This window comes from Ranitomeya variabilis, chromosome 1 (assembly GCF_051348905.1).
Source record: "Ranitomeya variabilis isolate aRanVar5 chromosome 1, aRanVar5.hap1, whole genome shotgun sequence".
NCBI classification, from domain to species: Eukaryota; Metazoa; Chordata; class Amphibia; order Anura; family Dendrobatidae; genus Ranitomeya; species Ranitomeya variabilis.
In genome coordinates this window covers 613,871,455-613,891,255 of record NC_135232.1, presented here as the reverse complement: position 1 = coordinate 613,891,255, position 19,801 = coordinate 613,871,455, and the positions used below count along the sequence as shown (strand labels likewise).

The following is a 19,801-nucleotide window of genomic DNA, read 5'->3' as shown; positions in this document are numbered from 1 at the left end:
CAAGGACTCTCCAAACGCGACATGGCGTCTGATCTCAATTCCAGCCAATTCTGCGTTGAAAAAGTAAAACAGTGCTCCTTCCCTTCTGAGCTCTCCCGTGCGCACAAACAGGGGTTTACCCCAACATATGGGGTATCAGCGTACTCAGGACAAATTGGACAACAACTTTTGGGGTCCAAGTTCTCTTGTTAACCTTGGGAAAATAAAAATTTGGGGGGCTAAAAAACCCTTTTTGTGGGAAAAAATGATTTTTTATTTTCACGGCTCTGCGTTATAAACTGTAGTGAAACACTTGGGGGTTAAAAGCTCGCACAACACATCCAGATAAGTTCCGGGTCATTCCATATCAAGTGATCCAAATATGAATATTTTTTTACCTTACGTCTTAAGATTTTATTTTTTGTTTTTATGAAGTACACATTTAGTTAATTACAAATTAAAAGTTTTCAATTTTTTTCTTCATCGGTTAATTTTTTACAAATTTCTAAAGTTTCATAAAAGCGCGGATTTTGGCCTGCTATGGCTTTACATTTTTTTTATCATATCTCGGGCTAGAATTAAGATAAAGAGGTGGGAGACGCATCATTTTTCTCAGAACGGTACCGGCTTTCGTTTGATATGTCACAAGACTATGTTTCTTTATATTTTGTTTTGGAGAAATCAAATTCAAAATTTTGATGCGCAATTGTGAAAAAAACGTATGTTTTAAAATTGTGAAAACATGCATGCGTGTTACTTGTGTCCTTGTTTATATTTGTACAGGGATTCAACTTGGGACCTATTAAACTTTTATTTTTTTAAAGCCTTGAATCATCTGATTTTGTTTGTGTGAGTTTCTTCCTTTTTTTCCTTTCAAATTACAATTTATTGCATTCAACATTTATATGCAACAATAAAGAAACACAAAAAACAAATACCGAAGTGCCAGAATAAATACCTCTTAATCATCATAACACAACTTGTTCAATGCATTCAGGTTGAAAATGCGGAGCAAGCCAAAAGTAAAAAGGTGATCATATCCTCAAGTGTGATTTTCTAAATAGTCTCATACTAATTATATGTTAAAAACCAGATTAAAAGAACCAATATTTTTACCACCTATTTATACATGGAACAATTTTTTTTCTGTTATATCACTAAACATGTAATTTATGAAGTGTTTAAGAAAACTAGTACAGTAGTTAAATCCTCGTTCTATAAAATATGAACTAATCAAACAATTAATAGTAGGTTTTTAACCTGGCCTTTTATCATCAATTTGTCCCTTCTAATGGGTGAAATGTAATCTGGTCCATAAGCGCTCACTAGCAATGGCCATTTCTTTTTGTGTCAGAGTATGTACGACCTGTCATGGTGTTCGGCTCCACCTGAGTTAATATCTGATTTTTGTAACTTTTACAATGTCTGGTTTCCTTGGATACACAAAGGATGGCGCTGGACCAGAAGGTGCAGAAAAATCACTTCTACGCCTTCATTTTCTCAATCTTTGGAGAGTCCAGTAGCCACCAGCGCCAATCATATTCACCAGTTATGTCATGCATTGCCAATCTTGTGCCGCCTTCTACCACTTCATGGACTTCACTGTTTTTATTTCTGTTTCACTACATGGATTGAACGTGTGGTATTGCCGAGTCCCTTTGATGGGTTCTGCTTCCTGTAACCGATGTTTTTACAATCTCTCCTCCTCCTCTTCGTAGTCCTGGTTTGTACAATACATGAACTGGATGTTAAGAATATTTTTCTCCCTCCATTTGAGGAGTTGCCTGGGTGTTAAGATTTGGTGTGAATATGGCCTCTGGAGGCTGGAGCTGCCGGACGGTCATCTGCTCTGTATTCACTGTCTACCCCTGTTCATTCTCAGGTTGAGCCCTAACAAAGCTTTCTCCTCTGTCCTCTCCTGCTTCTATAATAAAATAATACAGTAATATCTAAAAATCTTGTAATCTTGGCTTCCAGTACCACCTGTACGCGGACGACACTCAGATCTACCTCTCTGGCCCAGATGTCACCTCTCTGCTGTCCAGAATCCCGAAGTGTCTGTCAGTCATATCCTCCTTCACCTCTCGCTTCCTAAAACTCAATGTAGACAAAACCGAACTCATCATCTTTCCCCCCATCTCACGTATCCCCCCTACCTGACCTATCTATTATGGTAAACGGCATCACGCTCTCTCCCGCACCTGAAATCCGCTGCCTCGGGGTAACTCTCGACTCTGCCCTGTCCTTCAAACCGCACGTCCAAACTCTTGCCACCTCCTGTCGCCTCCAACTCAAAAATATTGCCAGAATCCGTCCCTTCCTCAGCCCACAATCTACCAAAACTCTTGTGCATGCCCTCATCATCTCCCGCCTCGACTACTGCAACACCCTCCTCTGTGGCCTCCCCGCTAACTCTCTTGCACCACTCCAGTCTGTCCTCAACTCTGCTGCCCGGCTTATCCACCTCTCTCCTCGCTACTCCCCTGCTTCTCCCCTCTGCAAATTTCTCCACTGGCTCCCAATTCCCCAACGAATCCAGTTCAAACTACTAACACTGATCTACAAAGCCATCCACAACCTGTCCCCTCCCTATATCTCTGAACTAATCTCCCAATACCTTCCCTCACGTAATCTCCGATCCTCCCAAGACCTCCTACTCTCCTCCACACTTATTCGTTCCTCACACAACCGCCTCCAAGATTTCTCCCGAATATCCCCCATCCTCTGGAATTCCATGCCTCAACACGTCCGACTATCCACCACCCTCGGATCCTTCAGACGGAACCTGAAAACCCATCTCTTCAAGAAAGCCTACAGCCTGCAATAACCATTCTGCCGCCTCGCCATCGCCAGAGCAGCCGCCTCACCACCGCCAGAGCTGCAGCACCTCTGACCTTCTGTCTCTTCCCCACTATCCCATAGAATGTAAGTCCGCAAGGACAGGGTCCTCTCTCCCCTCTGTACCAGTCTGTCACTGTAAACGTGTTTACTGTAAATTATATCTGTAACTCTGTTTGTAACCCCTCTCATGTACAGCACCATGGAATTAATGGTGCTATATAAATAAATAATAATAATAATAATAATTATTTGGTAACTATAGACCCCACACTGTTAGACCACAGGCTGAACAGATCTGAATTCAAGATTTTCAAATTGACACTGTAATATTTTTATTTTTTAAAATATGATCCCATCAAGATCCGAACTTGAATTTTGGCACAAATGTGGCTAGGAGCATAGCAGGTACATGTGCAAATTTTGACATTTTGAAATTAAACGTTTTTTTCGGAAATGCGTTTTAAAATTTTGCGTTTCCGTTCGCATGGGTAAAATATTAACAAAGATACTCTTATGACATATCTGGTGAAAGCCTGTACTGTTCTGAGTAGAATGGTGTTTATTTGGTTTCTCTATCTTTTTTCTAGCCTGAGTTATGAGGAGAAATGTAAAGACAGGCAACACCGAAAGTCGCACTTTTTCCGAACTTTGAAAATCAATTTAAAAAATAAAAATCTAGAATTTTTTTCCCCTCACATTTTGCATTCTCTGACACACTATTACCAAATAACAAAATCTCAAAAGAATTAAAAACATAGAGGTAAAAATCATTGGTATTAAAAAACAAAACAACCAGGTTCCTCGCATCATGTTCTCATACACTTTATGCAGTTAATAGCACTCTGTGCCTGTACTGCTACATACTTAGGCAGTTAACTGGTTCATGCAGCTTTACATGAACACCCGAGCCTTACACTATGGCTGGTCCAAATAACTAAAGCAATTGTTACCATCCACCTCTCGTGTCTCCCCTTTTCCTCATAGTTTGTAAGCTTGCGAGCAGGGCCCTCATTCCTCCTGGTATCTGTTTTGAACTGTGATTTCTGTTATGCTGTAATGTCTATTGTCTGTACAAGTCCCCTCCATAAGTTGTAAAGCGCTGCGGAATATGTTGGCGCTATATAAATAACAAATTATTATTATTATTATTATTATTATTGGTTCACTTGACATGGAATGACCCTTCCTTGGGGGGTCTAGTTTCCAACATGGGGTCACTTGTGGGGGGTTTCTACTGTTTAGGTACATTAGGGGCTCTGCAAACGCAATGGGACGCCTGCAGACCATTCCATCTAAGTCTGCATTCCAAACGGCGCTCCTTCCCTTCCGAGCTCTGCCATGCACCCAAACGGTGGTCCCCCCCCACATATGGGGTATCAGCGGACTCAGGACAAATTGGACAAACAACTTTTGGGGTCCAATTTCTCCTGTTACCCTCAGGAAAATACAAAACTGGGGGCTAAAAAATAATTTTTGTGATAATTTTTATTTTTTATTTTCACGGCTCTGCGTTATAAACTGTAGTGAAACACTTGGGGGTTCAAAGCTCTCACAACACATCTAGATAAGTTCCTTAGGGGGTCTACTTTCCAAAATGGTGTCACTTGTGGGGGGTTTCAATGTTTAGGCACATCAGGGGCTTTCCAAACGCAACATGGCGTCCCATCTCAATTTCAGTCAATTTTGCATTGAAAAGTCAAACGGCGCTCCTTCCCTTCCGAGCTCTGCCATGCGCCCAAACAGTGGTTTACCCTCACATATGGGGTATTGGCATACTAAGGACAAACTGAATAACAACAACTTTTGGGGTCCAATTTCTTCTCTTACCCTTGGGAAAATAAAAAATTGGGGGCGAAAAGATCATTTTTCAGAAAAGATATGATTTTTTATTTTTACAGCTCTGCATTATTAACTTCTGTGAAGCACTTGGTGGGTCAAAGTGCTCACCACACATCTAGATAAGTTCCTTAGGGGGTCTACTTTCCAAAATGGTGTCACTTGTGGGGGTTTCAATGTTTAGGCACATCAGGGGCTCTCCAAACGCAACAGGGGGTCCCATCTCAATTCCAGTCAATTTTGCATTGAAAAGTCAAATGGCGCTTCCGAGCTCTGCCATGCTCCCAAACAGTGGTTTACCCCCACATATGGGGCATCGGCGTACTCAGGACAAATTGTACAACAACTTTTGGGGTCCATTTTCTCCTGTTAACCTTGGTAGAATAAAACAAATTGGAGCTGAAATACATTTTTTGTGAAAAAAAAGTTAAATGTTCATTTTTTTTTTTTAAACATTCCAAAAATTCCTGTGAAACACCTGAAGGCTTAATAAACTTCTTGAAAGTGGTTTTGAGCACCTTGAGGGGTGCAGTTTTTAGAATGGTGTCACACTTGGTTATTTTCTATCATGTAGACCCCTCAAAATGACTTCAAATGTGATGTGGTCCCTAAAAAAAAAAAAAGGTTTTGGAAAAACGAGAAATTGCTGGTCAACTTTTAACCCTTATAACTCCGTAACAAAAAAAAATTTTGGTTCCAAAATTGTGCTGATGTAAAGTAGACATGTGGGAAATGTTACTTATTAAGTATTTTGTGTGACATATCTCTGTGATTTAACCCCTTTACCCCCAAGGGTTGTTTGCACGTTAATGACCGGGCCAATTTTTACAATTCTGACCACTGTCCCTTTATGAGGTTATAACTCTGGAACGCTTCAACGGATCTTGGCGATTCTGACATTGTTTTCTCGTGACATATTGTACTTCATGATAATGGTAAAATTTATTTGATATTACCTGTGTTTATTTCTGAAAAAAAACAGAAATTTGGCGAAAATTTTGAAAATTTCGCAATTTTCCAACTTTGAATTTTTATACAATTAAATCACAGAGATATGTCACACAAAATACTTAATAAGTAACATTTCCCACATGTCTACTTTACATCAGCACAATTTTGGAACCAAAATTTTTTTTTGTTAGGGAGTTATAAGGGTTAAAAGTTGACCAGCAATTTCTCATTTTTACAACACCATTTTTTTTTTAAGGGACCACATCTCATTTGAAGTCATTTTGAAGGGTCTAAAATACCCAAGTGTGACACCATTCTAAAAACTGCACCCCTCAAGGTGCTCAAAACCACATTCAAGAAGTTTATTAACCCTTCAGGTGTTTCACAGGAATTTTTGGAATGTTTAAATAAAAATGAACATTTAACTTTTTTACACAAAAAATTTACTTCAGCTCCAATTTGTTTTATTTTACCAAGGGTAACAGGAGAAAATGGACCCCAAAAGTTGTTGTACAATTTGTACTGAGTACGCCGATACCCCATATGTGGGGGTAAACCACTGTTTGGGCGCAAGGGAGAGCTCGGAAGGGAAGGAGCGCCGTTTGACTTTTCAATGCAAAATTGACTGGAATTGAGATGGGACCCCCTGTTGCGTTTGGAGAGCCACTGATGTGCCTAAACATTGAAACCCCCCACAAGTGACACCATTTTGGAAAGTAGACCCCCTAAGGAACTGATCTAGATGTGTTGTGAGAGCTTTGAACCCCCAAGTGTTTCACTACAGTTTATAACGCAGACCCGTGAAAATAAAAATTCTTTTTTAGCCCCCAGTTTTGTATTTTCCCAAGGGTAACAGGAGAAATTGGACCCCAAACGTTGTTGTCCAATTTGTCCTGAGTATGCTGATACCCCATATGTGGGGGGGAACCACCGTTTGGGCGCATGGGAGAGCTCGGAAGGGAAGGAGCGCCATTTGGAATGCAGACTTAGATGGAATGGTCTGCAGGCGTCACGTTGCATTTGCAGAGCCCCTAATGTACCTAAACCGTAGAAACCCCCCACAAGTGACCCCATATTGGAAACTAGACCCCCCAAGGAACTTATCAAGATGTGTTGTGAGAACTTTGAACCCCCAAGTGTTTCACTACAGTTTATAACGCAGAGCCGTGAAAATAAAGAATCCTTTTTTTTCCACAAAAACTATTTTTAGCCCCCAGTTTTGTATTTTTCCAAGGGAAACAGTGTAAATTGAACCCCAAAAGTTGTTGTCCAATTTGTCCTGAGTACGATGATACCCAATATGTGGGGGGAACCACCGTTTGGGCGCATGGCAGAGCTCGGAAGGGAAGGAGCGCCATTTGGAATGCAGACTTAGATGGATTGGTCTGCAGGCGTGACGTTGCATTTGCAGAGCCCCTAATGCACCTAAACCGTATTAACACCCCACAAGTGTCCCCATATTGGAAACTAGACCCCCCAAGGAACTTATCTAGATGTGTTGTGAGAACATTGAACCCCCAATTGTTTCACTACAGTTTATAACGCAGAGCCGTGAAAATAAAAAATATTTTTATTTTTATTTTTTTACACAAAAATTATTTTTTAGCCCCCAGTTTTGTATTTTCCCAAGGGTAACAGGAGAAATTGGACCCCAAAAGTTGTCCAATGTGTCCCGAGTATGCTGATACCCCATATGTTGGGGTAAACCCCTGTTTGTGCGCACGGGAGAGCTCGGAAGGGAAGGAACACTGTTTTACTTTTTCAACGCAGATTTGGCTGGAATTGAGATCGGACGCAATGTCGCATTTGGAGAGCCCATGATGTGCCTAAACAGTGGAAACCCCCAATTCTAACTGAAACCCTAATCCAAACACACCCCTAACCCTAATCGCAACTGTAACCCTAACCACACCCCTAACCCTGACACACCCCTAACCCTAATCCCAACCGTAAATGTAATCCAAACCCTAACTTTAGCCCGAACCCTAACTTTAGCCCCAACCCTAATTTTAGCCCCAACCCTAACCCTAACTGTAGTCCTAACCCTAGCCCAAACCCTATCCCTAACCCTAGCCCTAACCGTAACCCTAACCCTAGCCCTAACCCTAACGGGAAAATGGAAATAAATACATTTTTTTAATTTTTAAAATTTTTCGTAACTAAGGGGGTGATGAAGGGGGGTTTGATTTACTATTTATAGCGCGTTTTCTAGCGGATTTTTGATTGGCAGCCGTCACACACTAAAAGACGCTTTTTATTGCAAAAAATGTTTTTTGCGTTACCACATTTTGAGCGCTATAATTTTTCCATATTTTGGTCCACAGAGTCATGTGAGGTCTTGTTTTTTGCGGGACGAGTTGACGTTTTTATTGGTAACATTTTCGGGCATGTGACATTTTTTGATCGCTTTTTATTCTAATTTTTGTGAGGCAGAATGACCAAAAACCAGCTATTCATGAATTTCTTTTTGGGGGGGCGTTTATACAGTTCCGCGTTTGGTAAAATGGATAAAGCAGTTTTATTCTTCGGGTCAGTACGATTACAGCGATACCTCATTTATATCATTTTTTTATGTTTTGGCGCTTTTATACGATAAAAACTATTTTATACAAAAAATAATTATTTTTGCATCGCTTTATTCTGAGGACTATAACTTTTTTATTTTTTCGCTGATGATGCTGTATGGCGGCTCGTTTTTTGCGGGACAAGATGACGTTTTCAGCGGTACCATGGTTATTTATTTAAGTCTTTTTGATCGCATGTTATTCCACGTTTTGTTCGGCGATATGATAATAAAGCGTTTTTTGCCTCGTCTTTTTTTTTTTTTCCGGTGTTAACTGAAGGGGTTAACTAGTGGAACAGTTTTACAGGTTGGGTCGTTACGGACGCGGCGATACTAAATATGTGTACTTTTATTGTTTTGTTTTTTTTATTTAGCTAAAGGAATGTATTTATTGGAACAATAAAATTTTTTATTATTATTATTTATTTAGGAATTTTTTTTTTTTTGTACAAATGTGATTATTTTTTTTTTTTGCCCGGGGGGGGGGGCCATCACAGTAAGGTGACAGATCGCCGATCTGACACTTTGCTATGCACTGTGTCAGATCGGCAATCTGACGTGCACGGCAGGGAGGCTTCCCGGCGCCTGCTCTGAGCAGGCGCTGTGACGTCACCTCCCTGCAGGACCCGGATGCAGCCCCGCAGCCATTTTGGATCCGGGGACTGCAGGGAGGAGACGCTCGGTACAAGGTGAGCACATCGCCTTGTACCGATTGTCTCAGGGAAGCCCGCAGGGAGCCCCCTCCCTGCACGATGCTTCCCTGTACCGCCGGCACACTGCAATCATGTTTGATCGCAGTGTGCCGGGGGTTAATGTGCCGGGGGCGGTCCGTGACTGCTCCTGGCACATAGTGCCGGATGTCAGCTGCAATAGTCAGCTGACACCCGGCCGCGATCGGCCGCGCTCCCCCCGTGAGCGCGGCTGATCGCGCTGGATGTACTATTCCGTCCTTGGGAATTAGGGCCCACCCCACATGGACGGAATAGTACGTCCAATGACAGAAAGGGGTTAAGGGCATAAAAAATTCAAAGTTGGAAAATTGCATAATTTTCAAAATTTTCGCCAAATTTCCATTTTTTTCACAAATAAATGCAGGTAATATCAAATAAATTTTACCATTATCATGAAGTACAATATGTCACAAGAAAACAATGACAGAATCATCAGGATCCATTGAAGCGTTCCAGAGTTATAACCTCATAAAAGGACAGTGGTCCGAATTGTAAAAATTGGTCCGGTCATTAACGTGCAAACCACCCTTGGGGGTAAAGGGGTTAAGGGACTTCTTCACTTTTGAAGTGACTTTGAGGGAACTATATGTCAGAAACCTCCCAAAGACTCTATTGTAAAAACTGCACCCATCATGGTATTCAAAGCCGCATTCAGAAAGGTTCTTAACCCTTCAGGTGCTTCACATGAATATTAAAATGGAAGAAAATAATAATTTACACCCCTTGGGAATTCATCTATGGGTGTAGTGACAATTTTGACTCTATGGGTGTTTTCCAGAAACAAGCAGCAGTGGAAGTTGCAGAGAGAAAATTGAAAATATGCCATTATAGTGCCCAGTACGTTGTAGTGACCGTACATTGTGCTCAGCTCGTAATTCTGGAGACTCGTACGCATAAATTAAGCGGGCTCTCATCACTACATTAATAGCAATTATTTGCTATTACTGTAGTGGTTTAGGCACACTGTGGGGCTCAGGAAGATGGGAAACAGATTTCTCTGGATTTCTTTTGGGGGATGGGGAGCTAAAACACTTTGTGTTACCAGTATCGTGGAAGCCCCCTATATTTCCTTTGACAGATGAAGGACCTGAGTGGAGACTTGTTTTTTTGTGGGTTGAGTAGAAGCTTTTTTTGGTGGCTTTAGGGTGGCTGGGGGACAGAACATTTATCCTGCGCTCTATGCTGAGCACTTACATCAGGGTTTCCATTTAAATCTCTGAACGACATGATTCAGATGAAACCCCCGAGGGATTCACACACTATAATGAGGCAGCAGAATTACTCTGGACTCCGCCTGGTCTCTGTTCAGCGTTGTCCTTTTCAGAAGTGCACAAAACTGTGGCGGACTGCGCTTTGTTACACTCCTAAAAAAACGGACACCACCAGATCATAGGCGGCCAGACGGCGGCCACAATACCTCCATCTGCCTCATTTACGGGAATTTTTTGTTTGCGATTTGTCAATTATGTATTTCAGAGATTTATACCCCGGTGTAAGCAGAATGAACAAATCAGCAGAAGGCGAAGAATTTTATTTTTTACACGGTTCTTCTTGCGATATAAGTGATTAAGCGTCCTTATTTGTCGGGTTGGTGCAATTACAGCAGTATCAGATTTATATTGAGTTTTTCAAAATTTTGCTACTTCCACACTAAAAACGCTTAAAAAAAAAAAAGTTTTTAGTATCACAATATTTTGATAGCTATATTTTTTCTTTATTTCTGTTGACAGTCTTCTGAGGGCTTGTTTTCTGGAGGATGAGTTGGAGTTTTTATTGGTATCATTTTTCAGCACACACCATTTTATTGATCGCTTGCATTCTGATTTTTGCGAGGCAGAATTAGCAAAAAAACAACAGCAATTAGGAATAGTGTTTCTGTTTTTTTATGTCATTCACGATGTGGTAAAGTTGATAAAGCAGCTTTATTCTTCTGGTCAGTAGGATTACAGCGATAACACATTTATAACATTTTTTGATGTTTCGATGCTTTTACACAATAAAAACAATGTAACAGGAAGAATTAGACCTACCGGTAATAGTATTTCCAGGAATCCATCCTGACAGCACCATTGGAGGACATCCTTCTTACCCTCAGTGGGACAGGAACAACAAGCGGTTAAAAGGACCCTCCCCCCTCCACCCACCAGTGATTTTCTAAGTACCACATCTGGATGGATGCAAAAAGAGAGTTTATTAACAATTTTACACCAATGTTACATCACAATAGTCCATATAAAGAGTTTGCAGTGGGAGGGAACTAGTAGTGCTGTCAGGATGGATTCCTGGAAATACAATTACCGGTAGGTCTAATTACCGTTTTCCAGTTCACCACCTGACAGCACCATTGGAGGAATACCAAAAGGATGGTAATCTAGGGTGGGACTACTGTATATAATACTTTTCTACCAAAAGCTAACTGTTCTGATGAGACATCTAATTTATAGTGTCTGGCAAAGGTAGAAAGACTGGTCCAAGTCGCAACCCTACAGATCTGCTCTGCTGAAGCTCTCCCCCTCTCTGCCCATGATGTAGCAATAGCTCGGGTTGAGTAGGCTCTAAGGGTATCCGGGAGATCTTTCCCTTGGGCTGTATACGCTAGGTTTACCGTAGTTTTAATCCACCTAGCAATGGTTGATTTTGCTGCCTTACAACCTCTATTTGGTCCCCCGTACTGTATGGACAAGTTAGTGTCCAGTCTCCAACCTTTCGTCGCCCCCAGGTATTTTAGAACCGTCTCTCGAACGTCAAGGTTATGATAGACCCCTTTCTTCATGTTTCTAGGGTAATGGCAGAACGAGGGAAGAATTACCTCTTGATTTAGGTTAGTGGAGGAAACTACTTTGGGGAGGAAGGCTGGGCTAAGTCGTAAGACTATTCCATCATCAAAGATCTGAAGGTATGGATCCTGTGTGGATACAGCCTGCATTTCCCCTAACCTTTTAGCTGATGTAATGGCAATTGGGAAGGCTGTTTTAAAGGCGAGATTGGCTATGTCCATGTCTTCTGATAACAAGTACGGGGTTCTACACAGGGCATTAAGGACCAAGTTTAGGTCCCAAGGAGGAGTTGATCTCCTCAAAAGAGGTCTCATTCTCTGTGTGGCTCTAGAGAATCTTGCTATCCAAGAATGGGAAGCTAGTGATAAATCAAAAAAGACACTAAGCACTGCAATAAGTACTAGGCCGGAGGCCTTTTTCAAAACCAAGTTGTAGAAAGTCGAGGATTCTGGGAATGTCGGGATTTAAAGTATCCACAGGAACTTCACCTAAGAAAGAACAATACCCCTTCCAGATTTTTAAAGATTGCTGAGGTCACTGGCTTCCTGCTTGCCTGGAGTGTGGTAATCACACCCTCTGACAAGCCTCTGGATCTTAGGGTCCGCCGTTCAGGATCCAAGCAGATAGCTGTAGTGAGTCTGGATTGCTGTGGAACACCGGACCTTGGAGTAGAAGGTCCTGCCTTTTCGATAGTAAGATCGGTCTCTCTGTTGACATTCTGGATAGTAGAGAGAACCAGCTCCTTTTCGGCCAAAAGGGGACCACCAGGATTACTGTTGCTCTTTCGTCTCGTATCTTCCTGAGTGTCTTCGGGATCAGTGGAAGAGGCGGAAACACGTACAGGAGACCTTCTCCCCAATGCTGAGACAAAGCGTCAACTCTTATGGCCCCATCTAGGGGATTGAGAGAAAAAAATGCTCTGGTCTTTGCATTTGACCTGGTGGCAAAAAGATCCACCTGAGATGTTCCCCACTGCTGGCACAGACTGCTGAATATTTCTGGATTTAATTCCCATTCTCCGGGATCTACAGGCATTCTGCTCAAATAATCTGCCACCTGATTTTTGGTACCTTCCAGGTGAACTGCCGTGATGGATCTGACAGATTTTTCTGCCCATCTGAAAATCTGGTCTGCTAGGTGCTGCAGAGGTGGATGTCTCGAGCCCCCGTGGTGTCTTAGGAATGTCACTGCTGTCATATTGTCAGACAGTATCCTTACATGTCTGTCTCTGACTTGTGACTGGGCCTGGTATAGCACCTTCCAGATCGCATACAGCTCCCTGAAATTCGATGACTTTGCGGAGATCTGTGGACTCCACTCCCCCTGGTATTATGTGCTTCCTATATGTCCGCCCCATCCGAACTGACTGGCGTCTGTGGCAATGGTGACACAGGTTTTCCGGTGTGGTCCACCAGACTAGGGATTTCTTTCCTGACGGAGAAATAATAATCTTCTCCAGAGAATCCTGCCTTCTGTTCCAAGATCTCAAGATCTCTTTCTGTAACACCCGCGAGTGGAACTGGTTCGACTTCACACAGGGTATACACGCAGTCATTAAGCCTAGAATCCTCATTGCTTCACTTATGGAGGAAGTGCTTTTCCTACATTAGTGTATGCTCTTGATCAACACCTTTTGTCTGTCTTCCGGCAAAAAAGATGTTCTGGCGTTGGAATAATATGACCCCCAAACAATTCATTCTGGAATTTTGGACTAGGCATGATTTTTCCCAATTCACAATCCACCCCAGATCCTGTAGAATGGAGAGTGTGAAGTTGCAGTCTATTTTAAGAAGTTTCTCTGATTTCGCCATTATCAGAAAGTCGTCCAGATATGGCACTATGGCAATATTCTGGTTCCTTAGATAGGCTACTACCTCTGACATTAGTTTGGTAAATATCCTGGGCGCTGAAGCAAGGCCGAAGGGGAGACACATGAACTGGAAGTGATACATTACTCCCTTGTTCAACCGGGGCGAATCTCAGAAACTTCTGGTAGGAAGCGTATATTGGGACATGGTAGTATGCATTCCTTAGATCTGTCTATGAGGTGTTGTGGACCTTATAGATTCCATCCTGAATTTTTTGTACCTGATCCACCTGTTCAGGGGTTTTAAATTTATAATCGTTCCAGAGTCCCCCGATGGCTTTTTTATTGAGAACAGGTGCGAATAATGGCCCTTGCCTCTCTCTGAGACGGGTACCGGGATGATTGTCTCTGACTTTAACAACTCTTGGATGTTTGTCGACATAGGGGAGTTTAAGAGAGGACAGGGTCTGGTTACTATGAACCTTTCTGGAGGAAGGTTGGAGAACTCTTGTTTGTACCCCTGAGCAATCACCTGCAGAATCCATGGATTTTTGGTTATTTTCTGCCAACCCCCTAGAAATTTCTGTAACTGACCTCTCACCTTGATGTCATTTATTTGGCTTTCCCGTACCTGTACCCAGGAAGATGGAGTCTCTACCTTTTCCACCCTTGGGAAGACTACCTCCCAGACTTCCCTTTCCTCTTGTAATTGGTCTTCTGACTAGGTCGAGATCTACGAAAGGGCTGGTACTTTTTTGTATTTTCCTCAGGGAACCCTTTCTTTTTGTCTGAGGCTTTTTCTAATATGTCATCTAGAATAGGCCCAAATACTTTACTCCCTGAGAATGGGATTCCACACAGTTTATTTTTTGATTGGATATCCCCTGACCAAGTCTTTAGCCAGACAGCTCTTCTGGCCGCATTGGACAAAGACTCGCTTCTGGCGGCAAAGCGTACAGATTCTGCTAAGGGCATCAGCCATAAAGCCTTTTGCGAGTTTTAGCAACGGAAGGGATTTGAGAATAACGTCTCTGGAAGTTTTAGCTTTGAGATGTTCCTCCAAATCGTCCATCCATAAATGCATGGACCGGGCTACAGATGTTGCCGCTATATTGGCCCTTATTATTGCTGCCGAGGATTCCCAAGTTCTCCTGAGCAGTCCATCTGCTTTGCGATCCACTGGATCCTTTAAGGCGGAAGAGTCTTCAAACGGGATTGACGTCTTCTTTGCCACTTTTGCTAATGGCACATCAATCTTGGGAACTTCATGCCAAACTTTAATATACTCCGGATTATAAGGTAAACGGAGTCTGAAGTCTGTAGGTACTACTAGTCTTTTCTCCGCTTCCTGCCATTCTTCCAAAATCATGGATCGATTGTTAACTGTAAATACTTTCATGACTTGAGCATGCAAAAAGCCAAACATTTCATCCTGAATTGAGGTTTCCTCTGGCGTGTCCTGTAACTGCATGGTGTTACGTACTGCATGTAGGAGTTCATCCGTATCCGCCGCCAAGAAGAGATACCTCTTTTCTCTTCCTTCTTGGTCCGATTCCTCCGAAGAAAGACTAGACTCTCTTGGTCTTTTCCGCGATGTTTGCGGTTCTGTCTGGCTTGTCTGGGGAAGATTCAGGCTCGAGATGGATGCCTCAACCTCCTAACGTATCATTTCTCTCATATTGGTTAATAAAGCAGTCTGTTCTTCACCAACGATTTTAGATGTGCATGACTTGCATAGTGGCTTTGGCCAATTTTCCGGGAATCTAGCTGCACAAATAGGGCATTTACTTTTTTTTCCGGATTTTTTCTTTTCAGGTGCAGGGATGGGAGGTTCTGCCTAAAATACATAGAGATCCTAGTATTTATCTAGCAAATAGGGGAGTAGGGGATGGATAAGAAGCATTGTGGTATGGCTTTGATTAGCCCATTCACGTGCCCTTGTGGTTGATCTGGCGCCTCAGGTCAGGCTGTCTCTTTCATTATGGAATTATGCACCTTAGCTGGGTGCTCCTTATCAGGATGGCCGGCGGCATATAGACCCCCATACTTTGTTTATATATGTTTTTACTGGTGGGTGGAGTGGGGAGGGTCCTTTTAACTGCTTGTTGATCCTGTCCCATTGAGGGTAAGAAGGACGTCCTCCAATGGTGCTGTCATGCGGTGAACTGGAAAAAAAAATTACATCGCTTTATTTTTAGAGCTATAGCTTTTTTTTTTAGTTTCCGCTCATGGAGCTATATGGATTTTTTTTTTTGAATGACAAGATGATGTTTTCAGTAACACTATTCCTATTTACATACGACTTTTTGATCACGTTTTGTTCGGCTGTATGATGAAAAAGCATAAATGAAAAACTTAGCAAAAATGCATCTATTTTTTTTTAACGGTGTTCAATGAAGGGTTTAAATAATGAGATCAGGTTGATTTGGACACGGCGATTCCAAATACATGTATGTGTACATTTTACATTTAATTTTGTTTTTCATAAATGTGTATATATTGGTGTAAAATTTTTTGTAGATTTTTCTTATTGTTCTTTTTTTTAAATATATTTTTATTAAAAAAAACACTTTTTTTTTTACTTAATCCTTTAATTTCTCTGGTCACTTTTATAATACCTTGCAAAACACATGTACTGCAATGCATTGGAAACACTGACAGAAGCCTCTTAGACCATGCTCCTGGCATGGTCTAAAAGGCCACTATAGCTGGCAGACCTTTAGGTCATTACTTGACCTCAGGTTGACATGAATACCATCAGCAGCCCTCGATTATGTTGCAGGGGTGCCGATCGGGAGGGATAAGTAAGTCAACCATTGAAAGAGAAACAAGGGCATCATGTTGTGCCATCTGAAAAAAGCTGAATTGCGGTCGGATTCCTTACCATCCATTGCCAGTACACGGATTCTACGTGCTTCCACTCCATATAAGCCTCCAAGTAGGAGATCTCAGACGCCATCTCGTGCAGTAACTAAAGAAGGGAGATAGTTTATTTATAGGATCAGTAATCACACGTGTTAGTCCAACGCTTAAAACAATATAACAAAAAAAATTATATGGAGCGTGAAAATTAGAATCCAGTCATTCTCACACTTGTCAATGGGGCTATTTTAGACTTATAATTCCTGCTCTTTCATGAATAGTTTTCATCAGACTCACTATCACCAGAGGCAGGGTTAGGCCATGTGCACACGTTCAGGATTGTTAGCGTTTTTTTCGCGTTTTTTCGCTATAAAAACGTGATAAAAACGCGAAAAAAAACGCTTACATAAGCCTCCTATTATTTACAGGGTATTCCGCATTTTTGGTGCAAATGTTGCGATTTTTTCCGCGAAAAAATCGCATAGCGGAAAAAAAAGCAACATGTTCATTAAAAATGCGGAATTGCAGGGATTCCGCACACCTAGGGGTCCATTGATCTGCTTACTTCCCGCACGGGGCTGTGCCCACCATGCGGGAAGTAAGCAGATTATATGCGGTTGGTACCCAGGGTGGAGGAGAGGAGACTCTCCTCCACGCACTGGGCACCATATAAGTGGTCAAAAAATAAGAAATAAAATAATAAACAGTCCTATACTCACCCTCGATGTCTTGCCGCCTCCTCGCACGCTGCCGTTCGGTTTCTGTACCTGGTGTGCGCTGAAGGACCTCGCCGAATGACGTCACTGTCCTGTGATTGGTCGTGAGCGGTCATGTGACCGCTCACGTGACCGTGACGTCACGGGAGGTCCTGTGCGCACAGACCAGCTATACGGAACGGACGCCGGTGAGATGTCTGGGTGAGTATAAGCATTTTTTTATTTTTTTTATTATTTTTAAACATTCTATCTTTTACTATAGATGCTGCATAGGCAGCATCTATAGTAAAAAGTTGGTCACACTTGTCAAACGCTATGTTTGACAAGTGTGACCAACCTGTCAGTCAGTTTTCCAAGCGATGCTACAGATCGCAGGGAAAACTTTAGCATTCTGCAAGCTAATTACGCTTGCAGAATGCTAAAAAAACGCGAAAAAAACGGAAAAAAAACGCAAAAAAAAAAATGCGGATTTCTTGCAGAAAATTTCCGGTTTTCTTCAGGAATTTTCTGCAAGAAATCCGCAACGTGTGCACATACCCTTACAGTGACAGGTAATACCTCTACACGCAGCTGATAACACAAGATCAATCAATCACAATAGGTGATGCCACAGCTGACCCTGCTCACACTCCCTTTTACAATCACCTCTGCACACGCTTGTTAGAGACTTCAATTGTGGCTAATATACAGGTGTATTTCTAGACGCAACAGGAAGTTAAAGTCTAAAAAAGCCCCAGTGGCTGGTGTGAAAATTGCAAGGTTTTTTTATGTAATAAAGTTTACGGTGTGATGTGGAAATAAAACATTGTGGAAAATGTGTAAAAAATTAACACAAAAACCTGATTTAAACAATAGGTGATTTTCTGATGACACATTCTCTTTAAGGTGATTATTACTCCTTATGTTATTTTAGCACATTGTAAATGGCTTACAAAAATATCATAACATTGGACAAGCGCTGTAATTACCTTTGGTTTACTTATCTGATACAGTGCATTACTTTACTTGTCTTACAGTGATACTAAGCTACAGCCTACATAGTCCAATGCTGAATTCACAGTTCTGCTGGTTACTATAAGAAACAGTTCATACCCTTGTTACCAGACACTTTATTAACAGCTTACTTAACCAGATAAAGACCAAGTGCCTACATTTAGGAGGAGCAGGTCTGGTAACTGACTTTCAGACACAGCCGGAAACCCTGGAGAGAAGGCAGAAGCAGTTCATTACAACTTCTGTCTTTTCTTTTGTTGGCTTCATAGCGATCAGTGAGTGCTATGGAGAAAAAAGGTGACTTATCCCGGCTGAACCTGGTGATCACATGACTTCTGGCTCTTTGACGCCAAAGCAGAGCTGCTAGGTCCAAATAAACTTATATCAGCTCTGTCACTGACACCTGGCACAGCAGGGGGTTGACTTACCCTGAAACACCAGACGTAAATTCCATAGACCCAAAATTTATAGACTATTGTCTGAATTATTGATTCTTCTTGTAGGCTGAATGGATATTTGTAAATTGATGAATGGTTGTTATTTACCTCTTACATCAGTTCCTAAAGTTTATAATACTGTTATCTTTGCAAAACCGGGACGCAAGGTCACTGAACAATGATGTTTGCGAATAGTTTGATTACACATTATACCAGGCCATGCAATTTGTTGACTTGCAAACATTGAACAATAAACTATAAATAAACAATGTGGGTTAACCTCAACACCCCTTCCCCTTGACCCACAGGTGAATCATGGCTTGAAGGACAGTTGTGAACAATATAAAGAGACTTTGCCTCTGTTCCAGGTGACTCTACAGGATGTCAAGTTAGGGGACCACGGCCCCAGCTGGAAGAGCACACATCTGTTCCATCTCTGAACCCTCAGAGACGTCTTGAAGAATCCAGGTTGGGACGATCAAGTCACTTGGCCACATACCTCAATGCTCTCGATTTGCTTCCTAAGTTTGTTGTTACCACCTCTTTGTGGGTGCCCGCCAAAAGCACGGTGCTACAAGTGGGGGTAGTCTGCCCTGGAAGAGGCTCTAATCCCAGTGAGTCAGCGGAAGGGCGAGACTATAATTTGCACCATCTTGGGTATTTCCTGGGTCTGTTCTATATGTTACTGTTTGATGGTATTTCAATAAATTAGTGCCCCACTGTTTTACTCTCACCCTGTTTTGTCTGAGTAGTATTATGCCCACAGTAAAAGGAGAGCTGGGGTAAAATGGGATGATCCCTGGTCCATGCGGTCGCAAACCAGTGGACTAGAGCAACAACTGAACCCCGTGTATCCACAATGATACAATTTGGCCCACATAAAACATAGCCTCATACAGGTACATCAATGAAAAAATAAAAAGATTATTGCTGCAAAGAGGAGAAGCAAAAAACAAAAAAAATAAAAGGCCAGTCATTAAAGCCTTCTCAGGTCTGGTGACTAAGGGGTTAAAGTAACACTCCAGTGGGATTTCTTTAGCTTTTTTTCATTCATCCTTCCAATAATCCTATATTACATATAATTCAGCTAGTATATGTAATTTTCATATACAAGATACTTTTCCCCAGGTTGTTAATGTGATCACACTAGGACTCTATAGGAATTACGAGGCTTTATGTTCGGTGAAGTGGGTCATTATGTCAGTCATTAAGATGTGTTATATGATGCAATTGCATGTACTGTACCACTGAAGATCTCCACAGGGGTAAAATAGAAACATCTATCACAGATAATGATCATGATTGCAC

The 19,801-nt window shown here is 41.8% G+C and overlaps 1 protein-coding gene across 2 annotated transcripts in view; it reads right to left on the bottom strand.

Moving 5' to 3' along the window:
- The window catches only part of TEDC1 (tubulin epsilon and delta complex 1), a 97,470-nt gene that overhangs the window by 23,762 nt on the left and 53,907 nt on the right, over nt 1-19,801 (bottom strand). For both annotated transcript variants that reach the window (XM_077293149.1, XM_077293140.1), the window contains exon 6: nt 16,370-16,456. In XM_077293149.1, coding sequence (XP_077149264.1) covers nt 16,370-16,456 — 87 coding nt within the window. The remainder of the gene's footprint in view (nt 1-16,369; nt 16,457-19,801) is intronic.